General features: G+C 34.0%; 1 protein-coding gene across 2 annotated transcripts; it reads left to right on the top strand.

Annotated features, from left to right (window-relative positions):
- The first annotated feature begins 3,550 nt into the window (after positions 1-3,550).
- On the top strand, positions 3,551-8,247 carry LOC129311534 (vesicle-associated protein 2-1-like). 2 transcript variants are annotated; one of them, XM_054953869.1, is made up of 7 exons: positions 3,552-3,972; positions 4,691-4,761; positions 4,939-5,020; positions 5,443-5,558; positions 5,650-5,772; positions 7,144-7,212; positions 7,721-8,247. In XM_054953869.1, the coding sequence occupies exons 1-7, from the start codon at positions 3,912-3,914 to the stop codon at positions 7,892-7,894; spliced, it is 696 nt and encodes a 231-aa protein (XP_054809844.1). In that variant the 5' UTR covers positions 3,552-3,911; the 3' UTR covers positions 7,895-8,247. The 2 variants fall into 2 exon arrangements, with proteins under 2 accessions (XP_054809845.1, XP_054809844.1); XM_054953870.1 differs by lacking the exon at positions 4,691-4,761 and having other exon boundaries at positions 3,551-3,972.
- Positions 8,248-9,458: the final 1,211 nt, after the last annotated feature.

Raw genomic sequence — 9,458 nt, 5'->3', positions numbered from 1 at the left:
GGTTCACCTACCAATTATGATCAATTTGAGACTAGTTCAACTCGTTCTCTGGCTGTGCGATTTTCAACAATAACTGAATTGGACTAAGGATTGATTTCTAATTCACCCTATTGAACTAGCCAATTCAGTCTAATTCTCATGACATTGGTTTTCCCTTTATCCCATGTGTGTAAAAAATTTTCAAACCTCAAAAAGAAATATAAAAAGATTTAAATACTGCTGAGAAAATTTTCAGTTTTTTTTTTAACTTCATAGAATAGTGTATTCTTATTTCTTCTTCTTCTTTATATTTTGATTCAATATCGTAAATTTTTAACATCTTGTATCTAATTTCACTTGTAATATTATACGGATAATCTCAAATAGAATTTCTTGGTATACATTGCATGGAGATTTCCCTATAATAACCAAAGTATGAAAAACTATTTCTATCATGGAGTTGATTAAGACAATAGTTTAATAGTCAACGATATAACTATGGTTGAATTTATATTAACTCATTTATAATTAAAATATATAAAAATATACATATACAACCCAAAAGGAATAATATTTAAATTAAAATGACATCAATCTACAAGTAAATAGAACATTTATATGTAAACGACATATAATCTAATGAAACAGAGGTTTTTTTTTTGGGTCAAACAAAACATAGTTATAAAGCGCAAATCTAATAAACGACTATTTTGCTTGTTTTTTTCTTGTTTAAAACATGCAATTGCTTGAAAGTTACTTGTACTTTGTTTGAAAGTTTGCTTTCTTTTTCCATTGGTCAAAAAAGTTTGATTTCTTTTTTTTTTTTTCCTTTGGATTAAGATACAAATCTAGCCAAAACATTTTCAAACAGGTGCAATTGGTATCTTTATGTTTTAAAAGGCACATTGTTGCCTCCCACGTTTTTAAAAATGTGATATTGTTGCCTTACACTAACAGAAAATAGCTAATGGTGTTAATTTGGTCAAATGGGCCGACAGTTTAATGCCACATGTGCGGAAATTTTTTTTGACTACTACCATGCAAGCTAGTTCTTCACCTCTTCATCATCTTAGTCCTCGCAGCCGTATGGTTTCATCTTCCTCCCCTACCTCTTCATCGTTATCTTTATCTTCCTCTATCATCAACGGCGATGACAGCTTTACCTGAGCTCTTCTTCTTCCCTATTTTAATTGCCAAGATCAGATTCATCGAGAATGTGAGATTCTTTTTCTTTACGAGTCAAAGACTGCAAGATTACCTCTATAACCTTTCATCAGTGTCGTCTTTGAATCTCTACTCTTCAAACTTGAAGACTACGAGATTCCTTTGTTTCTTACTTTGTGACTCGAGATTCCATCCTTATTTCCCAAGATCTGATGGCTGAACTCATTGGAACTCCAGCATCTACACAGCTTGCCAATCACGTTCACTAGTAGTTTGGTTTGGTTTGAGTTTAAGAACACTAATCAGCATTTTCTTCTTACTAGGATTATTTCTGGTGCAAAATAACACGAAACACATTTGGTGTAATCATTGAGCACATGTTAGACTATAAATATTAGTTCCCGTGTATGCTATCGCATGCGGCAACTAAAACCCCATCTTCATTATTCTAACCAATAATAATATCCTTGTTACTCACTACTACAAAAAGGCATTTCTACTACCCTAATTTACGTCCCATTTTACAAGTTAGATTTAAAAAGAACACAACCCATATCATCCAAGTAAAAAGAGGATGTAAATTGAAAAAAATTAATTTTAACAACAAATTTTTAATAAGCCACGTTTCCTTAATTCTTGAGGGGACGTGGCTTTATCAGAATCCAAGTCCCCCACTCAAGAAAGATGTGGTTTCTTCAGAATCCACGTCCCCTTTAAGGAGAGGGATGTGGATTGTGAAGAAGCCACATCTCCCTCTTCAAGGGGGATGTGGCTTCTACAGAAGCCATGTCCCCTTCTCCAGAGGGAAGTGGTTTTTGCAGAAGCCACGTCCCCCTTGAAGAGGGAGACATGCATTCTCCTTCCCACTCAATTTTTTAGCCCCACGCTAGTCAAGTTTTTCAAAAGAACACTCAAAGTTTGTTGTGCCTACCATTATCTCCAATCAGAGTATCGTCTTTTTGCTTCTCGGTCTCATCCAAGCTTCTTCATCTGGTCTTTCTACTACTCAGCCAAGCTTCTCGGTCTCATCTTTCTGTTGCCCTCTCTGTGATCGTCTCTCTCAACTTCTTAGCCTCTCGGTGCTTCTCAGCTTCTCGGCCAGCAGAAACAGTTGCTCTGCTTCTCGGTGCTTCTCATTTCTCACCAAAATTTTGGTTAGTGCTTCTCATGAATTTTCCAGCTAACTCACCTTTTTGTTAGAAAAGGAAGTCTGTGGGACAATTAGATTTTTCAAATTTCCTTCGTTTGCTTTTAAATCATGAGTATCAATAGAATTTCATCCTATACAGACATTATTATTCAAGTTTAGCTTGGACATCTTTATGCCTGCATTCATGTCGAACATGTTATATAAATGTTCTTTACTTGTTGAAAAGCTCAGCATTGAGACTACATTCTCTGAAATAGTCATTTGGGTTTAGATTGTTGCATATAATCTATCTGATTGTGGTTTTATTGATGTGGTCAGTGGCTATTAAAGACAATCCTATTCCTATCTCATGTATATATAACAATTCTTACAAGCTAGGTGACTTGTAAACTCATAGCTTTGTTATTGAGTTGCTCTGTTGCATGCTTTCTTGAATTGTTGGGTAATATGGTTGGACTTCATATGATTTTAATCTTATTTTAATCATATCTAACAAGATTATTTAAAACCCAACTCTTGGTTGAAAGTAAAATCAAGACCTAAAGATGCATAATGAGAATTAATTGTTGCTTCTGAATAAACTTTCTATTTAGAGTTGTCCCAACGAAACACCAAGCAAAGGAAAAATAAAAAATATACACCAACAAGCTATGTATATAGTTAGATTGGACCCAACAATACCATCTAATCCAATTAATTGATATGACTTGGAAGGACCAAGGTTTAAAAAATAAATGAATAAAAATATCCTATCCCACAACTTTGTGGTAAATTTTGAAAACTTAATCATAAATCTTAAAATTTCATTTGTAAAAATTAAAAAATTAATTGTAGATGCTAAATTTTAAAAATTCTATAAATTGCAAAATTTATTTATAAATCCTGAAATCTCAATTGTAAAAATTAAAAATTAATTATAAATTAATTACAGACTGATAGAAGATTTAAAAATTTAAAAATTTAATTAAAAAAGTGAAATTTATAACTTCAAATTGTAAAAGCTTCGTTGAAAAATATTGAAAAATACTCACCTTGAATTGAGAGCTTACTGGGAATCAAAAGGGCCACAGCCACGTGGAACGGGCCTTCTGACACGTCATCTGGACCCACCTACGGACTCCGCTTCAGTTTCTTTCAGATGTCATGAGTAACGTCGGCGTCGCGGCACAAAACAACTAAAAATGACGTCATTAATATCTCAATCGGACACGTGTAACAATTCTTCCCTTTACGCCTCTCTCTCTCTCTCTCTCTCTCTCCCATCGGAGGTTGGTCCTAAATAACCAGAGGGGAAGAGAGAGAGAGCGTTGTTCAGAGTTCAGACCAAGCAAGCGATCTCTGAGGCTAAAAAGTTGGAAACTCGAATCACTATTTGGAACGAGCCATTCGTATTCCATGCCCCTCGTTCCACCACATATTTCAATCGTCATTCCTTTTCTCTATTCTCTCGCTTGTTGTACCTTCAACATTTTCAGCCCTCTCTCTTTCCCCATTTTGCCGGTGCCACAGTTTCTCATCCTGTGAATGGCATGCTTTCGTGTTTTTGGTGTTTGTTAACTGTAATTGATTAGCCTCTCAGAATAACAGTCATCTGCTAGTCTATACTATCGGATTCGTCATGAATGCTACTATAGGGAATCAGCTTATCTCTGTGACTCCCGATGAGCTCAGGTTCAATTGTATGTATCCTTTTTTCTTCAGCGGTTTCTTTTTCATTCTATTTACATTTCGACTGAGGAATACACAGTCAGGAAATTTCATGCGAAACTTGCGTTCGTTAAATCTCTGAATTAAAATCGTGGTTTAACTTCCGGAAAATTTGAGCCAAGGGTATAAATGGTATATACGCTGTTAATTTATCTGCGAAACTTGCATGGATATTGTTTCGAAAACTTCCATCTACTTTTCAAATTTTCAAGATTGCATTTTAGAAGTATGCAGAATACTGTCTAAAAAATGAAGATGTCTAATTGTATTATGCTCCGGATATTTCTGCTTGGCATTCGGTAGGAGGGATTTGGAGGGTAAGAAATGGAGTTTGCTCCCATCTTCTCTTTTGATTAAAACAAAAAGATTCGTCACAAAAAACAAAATGAATTTTTCCTCTCCTCTCCTATTCCTCTCCTCCAAAAGCGGGAGGATTTGGAAGGATCATTAAACTCTCTTTTGTTTCCTTTTTTTCCCCCGACCAACACTCTTTTGTTTCCTTCCCTCCATAAAATTCTTCCCCTCTCCTTCCCATTCAAATCCCTTCCCTCTCTCCATTGAATCAAACTATATGTATATGCACCATATGTTAATGTAAAATTTTTCAATCTGAATTTCTTTCATCACTCTTTTCTTCAGTGTAAAACTTCATGTCTCATATAATAATGCTCATAAAATCTATGTAAACAGTTGAGCTGGAGAAGCAAGCATTTTGTGATCTTAAAGTTTTAAACAACACAGAGCACAACGTTGCCTTTAAGGTACTGTTCCCCCCCTACCCCACCCCCCTTCTTTCTCTCAGGAGACGCCTTTAAGGCATTTATTAACCGAATCTATAGGAACAAGCTTTTTGTTGCGGAATATGCTTTTCTCCAGCTGACTTTAGCATTGTGATTACATTTGATTTTGATGTTATGCTATTTTGCTTCCTTTGCTAGGTCAAAACCACTTCACCTAAGAAGTACTTTGTACGACCAAATACTGGTGTTATACAGCCCTGGGACTTATGTATCATCAGAGGTGATGCTTTTGTGAAATCATTTTTAAGTTCTTCTTTTGCTTTAAGGGCTTTTATATTTTTTTCTGCAACATCTTCCATCATTATCCCTTATGACGTGAAACGTTAAGGTTCAGGAGATATCCCAGCAAAGGAATTTATTATAAAATTCTAAATCATCATCTGAAGAAAATGCAAAAATAAGTTAAAATGGTGAGCTTTGGAACTGGCAGCTCTCACTAATCCAATGTCATAAATATGGAAGTTTGTCTGCCACATTTCTGAGGTGAATCTGTAATTAGTATCTTATTCAAATGTGTCATACATATTTGAAGTTTGAATGTCTCAAATTACCGGCAGTACTTGGCTTCAAACAAATCTTGAGAATTTAATGCTTTTTGGGATCTTACCATTAATCATATTCTCCAATTTTTGGTTTGTACAGTCACCCTCCAAGCCCAACAAGAATATCCTCCGGATATGCAATGCAAAGACAAGTTTCTCTTACAGAGTACAATTGTGGGTGCAATTGCTGATGTTGATGAGCTTCCACCAGAAACTGTAAGAAAATCAGCACTGCCCTTATTTCACAATGTCAAATTTATTATTTTAATTCGCAATACTGAAGTGGTATTTATTATTTGGCTTGCAGTTTAATAAGGATAGTGGAAACTCAGTAGAGGAGTGCAAACTAAGAGTTGTATATGTCACTAATACATCGGCCTCAGAAGATGAGGCATCAAAGGGCGCTACACAAAAAAATGATGACAATGCTGTGAGTAGTGTTATCACATCATTTATTTTGCAGATCCTTTTGCATGCTTCTTCTCAGTTTTGATAAGTTAATGTCTTGAGCTATCTTTTTCATCATAGAAACGCAACCAATCTCACATATTTGCAATGACAAAACCCTGTTACAATAGAATAAAGGGATTTCTGTTGGTCACTGGGCTAAAGAGAAAATGAACATATCGCTCTCAACTTCGCTACATTTTATATCTTCACCTGTTAGGGTGATCATTCATGTGGATAGGGCATGGTGTACTTGGAGGAAACTATAACTTTTGGGTTACATTTGGTATATAAATTTCTTCAAATTTGTCTTGGAACTAAGCTTAGGAAACCAGGAATACCATGGTCGGTGAAAACTTTCTTATATGGTTTCATGGAATCTTAGTTTCCCTTGGTATTTCATTTTCTACAAAATTTTGGTAACTTAATCTCAAATATGGTTATGGGATATCGAATTTCTTGCATATTATTTTCTTTGAATATTTATTTTGAACATGCTTTTTATTGCTTGTTACTTGTTAGGGTATTTAATTCCTGATATCAAAGTTAAAAACACATTCCTGAGGTCATATCTGAAAGCATATGAAGTACTGCATATGTTTTATCTATTTATTTTTGTAAAAAAAAATATTAGAATGAGATTAAATAAAATGAAGTCGTAACTCAATTATCCATGAGGAATTAAACGTCATCAATAGGAAAAGAATCCAAAACTGCATAATTATCATGAGACATATGGCAGAAATATTGGCAATTGGCCTAAAAAACCCCAACAACTTCAGGTATTCATTTGACTTCCCCAAAAATGTGGCCCCACTTCAGCCTACTCTTGCTGCTCTGTAGCGTCCTCAATGAGATATGAGACTAGAAGATGCAAAATTTGAGCTTTGTCTGCATTTCTCGTCATTTTCACTACTACTAAGGCATCCAAGTCGACAATAATAGGCAGAATATGATGCTGCAGCTGCAATGCAAGAAGAAGCCAAGCTTCTGCAGTCATGTTGGTTGTGTTGCCTAAATTTTCCAGGAACTTGTTTCTCAATTTCCAGACCTTTGGATAACAGCTTCCCCAAGTTGTGGGCCTAGGTTGGCTTTATATGCGCTCTATCAAAGTATAGTTTATAGTAGCCATATGGGGTAGTAACCTTGTTCCCTTATCCTCTTCTTACACGTCCCTACTTGTTCTCACCAGAGTTTGTTCACGTTTTTTCTGGCGAATTCTCAAAATTATCGTGAATCATTTGCTGCACTATAGAATTTCTTACCCCATGTTGCAACTTCATTAGGCCGCATTATTGTAGTTAATATTAGCTAGATATGCTTGAATTGACTTTTCCTTTTTGTGATGGGTCAGGTTTTACAGCGCTTGAAGGAAGAAAGAGATGCTGCTGCTAAACAAACAGTCCAACTGAAACAAGAATTGGTAACTATGCAAGCTTCCTCGCATTACACCTCTATAGAAATTGGGCAGAATGTAAAAGCTTGGAGAGGCTTGTAGAGAGAGATGCTATTTGGGGGGGGGGATGAGAAGGGAGCAAGGTAATGAAAGCTGAACTAGTTATTGAACTTGTCAAGACACTAATTCAAGGGTTAATGGTTAGAACTGTAGTTGAACCATGATCAAATTAGTCATAAATAAAAATTTGCTTAAACCTGTTAAGATATCGGTTTAATGGTTAAACAGTTTTTTCTGGTTCAACCAGGCGGGATAACCTGTATTTCCATACTGTGATAGGGAATCAATTTAAGCAGGATTGTAACTGGTCATGAGATGTAAAGGAGGCAAAGTTGTTAGTAGAACCTAACACTCTCTGAACTTTCAGCGGTCAAACAAGTGTTTGTGCATTGGTTTGATCTGTAATTGTTGTCTGCCACATGGATGATTACTGTTATTACAAAATCACTAATCCGAGAGTCTTCTCCATGTGCAGGACATGCTGAAAAGGCAAAGAAAAAGAAACGATCCTGGCTTTTCCCTCACCTTCGCCATTGTTGTAGGTCTTATTGGGCTTTTACTAGGCTGGGTTTTGAAACTTGGCTCTGGAAGATCTTCACAATCTACTGAATTTACATCACCTGCTGGGTTTTCTCCATCTACTGAATGATTTCATACATGCTATTCAGAATCTTTATTTGCGGACGTTCCCCTGTTATTCACATTGTAAATTTCTGTTGAATGGATCTTTATTTCCGCTGATTTGTTCCCCATAATATATTTATTAATTAATTTGAAGCATCTTCTCCCGTTTAGACACGAGGCCCAGCTTGCATCAGTACAGTCAAGAAGATTTGAATTGGATCTGAATAAAATTTGGAATATTTAACCTTGCCCTGACCAAATTGGATCCGACGAAGGAATTGCTTTCTTTGACAATGTTGTTAGCATCAATTTGTCAATGGACAAATATTTCATTATTTTAGGGAAAAATATAACTATTGGTTTTATAGTTTTAGTCTTTTTAGTTTTTAGTCATGTATTTTTTTTTTCCATTGCTTTAAATCCTTTAGCTTTTTTCGCATATAATGTTAGTTCTTTTATTTTTAAATATATTCAGAGGAATAATGATGTAGTATTAATGATATTAAATTATTTAATAGGTAACAAATGCCATTTCACTGTACTTCAAACGAAAATTATGTTTTATTTTTTTTAGTTTTGCATATGTCGAACTCTTCTCTTCATATTTGCTTTGAGTTTTTTAAACATCATCTATCAATTATTTAAATTAAATTTTAACAATTTAAATTTATTTACTTAAATCTGAATGTATCAGTTAAAGTATTAAATATAAATTGCTAAGATTTGATATTGGAAAAAAACATATCAAAAGGCAAGTAATGTTCCTATTATGCTGAAGGGATGCGAGTAGTGGTGGAAACTTTGGCCCATATGAGCTCGGCTTTTATGGATTTAATCCCTTAAATTTGATTTTTTCAAAAATTGATTAATTTTTTAAGCTCAATTTTTATTTAGTGGGCTCAAGGATGAGCTCGTCACCTTTTTTTGTATTTTTTGGATTTTTTTAAAATTAAAATTTTCAATTATTTCATATTTTTTTAAATACAAAGTATAATATTAGAAAATTATAAATAAATAATATAAAATCTAATTTTAAATTTTAAACATATATTTTAAAATCTAAATTCAATTTAAAAATGAAAAAAAAATATTTTTTTAAAGTTAAAGTGAAAAAGGGCCTACAAATACTACTCGAGCTTGAACTCATTTTTACAAGGCTTATTAAGGTTGGGTTTCAAATTTTAATTTTCCTAAAAATGCTATTTTTTTAAAATCCAAACTTTTATAAAAATTGATTTAAATAGGTAGCATATAAGGCTTAATTTTTATTCTCGACTCTAAATATGAGTTTGCCAAAAGAGTTTGGAAGCCTTGGCCTTACAAAACAACTCTGTAAATGAGAATTTTGGTGTTGGCTTAGATGCAATGGGAATAGAAGTAGTGATATTGCTTAATTTATATGCTGACACTCTATACATGCATGTTGATATACTCCTCTAATCTTATTTATAAGTTAAAAAAAGAATATTTATTTTGTTCCTATTTGTAAAGTATCTTAATTATGATTATGTTCATTTTTATCATTATGCCCGTATTAAATGTTGAAAAGCTTATTAAATTCTATAATATTTTATTTTAAAGCAGGTATA

This window comes from Prosopis cineraria, unplaced genomic scaffold (assembly GCF_029017545.1).
Source record: "Prosopis cineraria cultivar Desert tree isolate PC_DT_omini unplaced genomic scaffold, ASM2901754v1 PC5, whole genome shotgun sequence".
NCBI classification, from domain to species: Eukaryota; Viridiplantae; Streptophyta; class Magnoliopsida; order Fabales; family Fabaceae; genus Prosopis; species Prosopis cineraria.
The sequence above is the reverse complement of the archived record's forward strand: the minus strand, read 5'-3'. Positions and strand labels throughout refer to the sequence as shown.

Coding starts and splice junctions, on each gene's coding strand:
- LOC129311534 (XM_054953869.1), top strand. CDS start 3,912: ATGAATGCTACTATAGGGAATCAGCTTATCTCTGTGACTCCCGATGAG. Junction 3,973..4,690: donor CGATGAGCTCAGGTTCAATT/GTATGTATCCTT, acceptor CTATGTAAACAG/TTGAGCTGGAGAAGCAAGCA. Junction 4,762..4,938: donor AGCACAACGTTGCCTTTAAG/GTACTGTTCCCC, acceptor TTCCTTTGCTAG/GTCAAAACCACTTCACCTAA.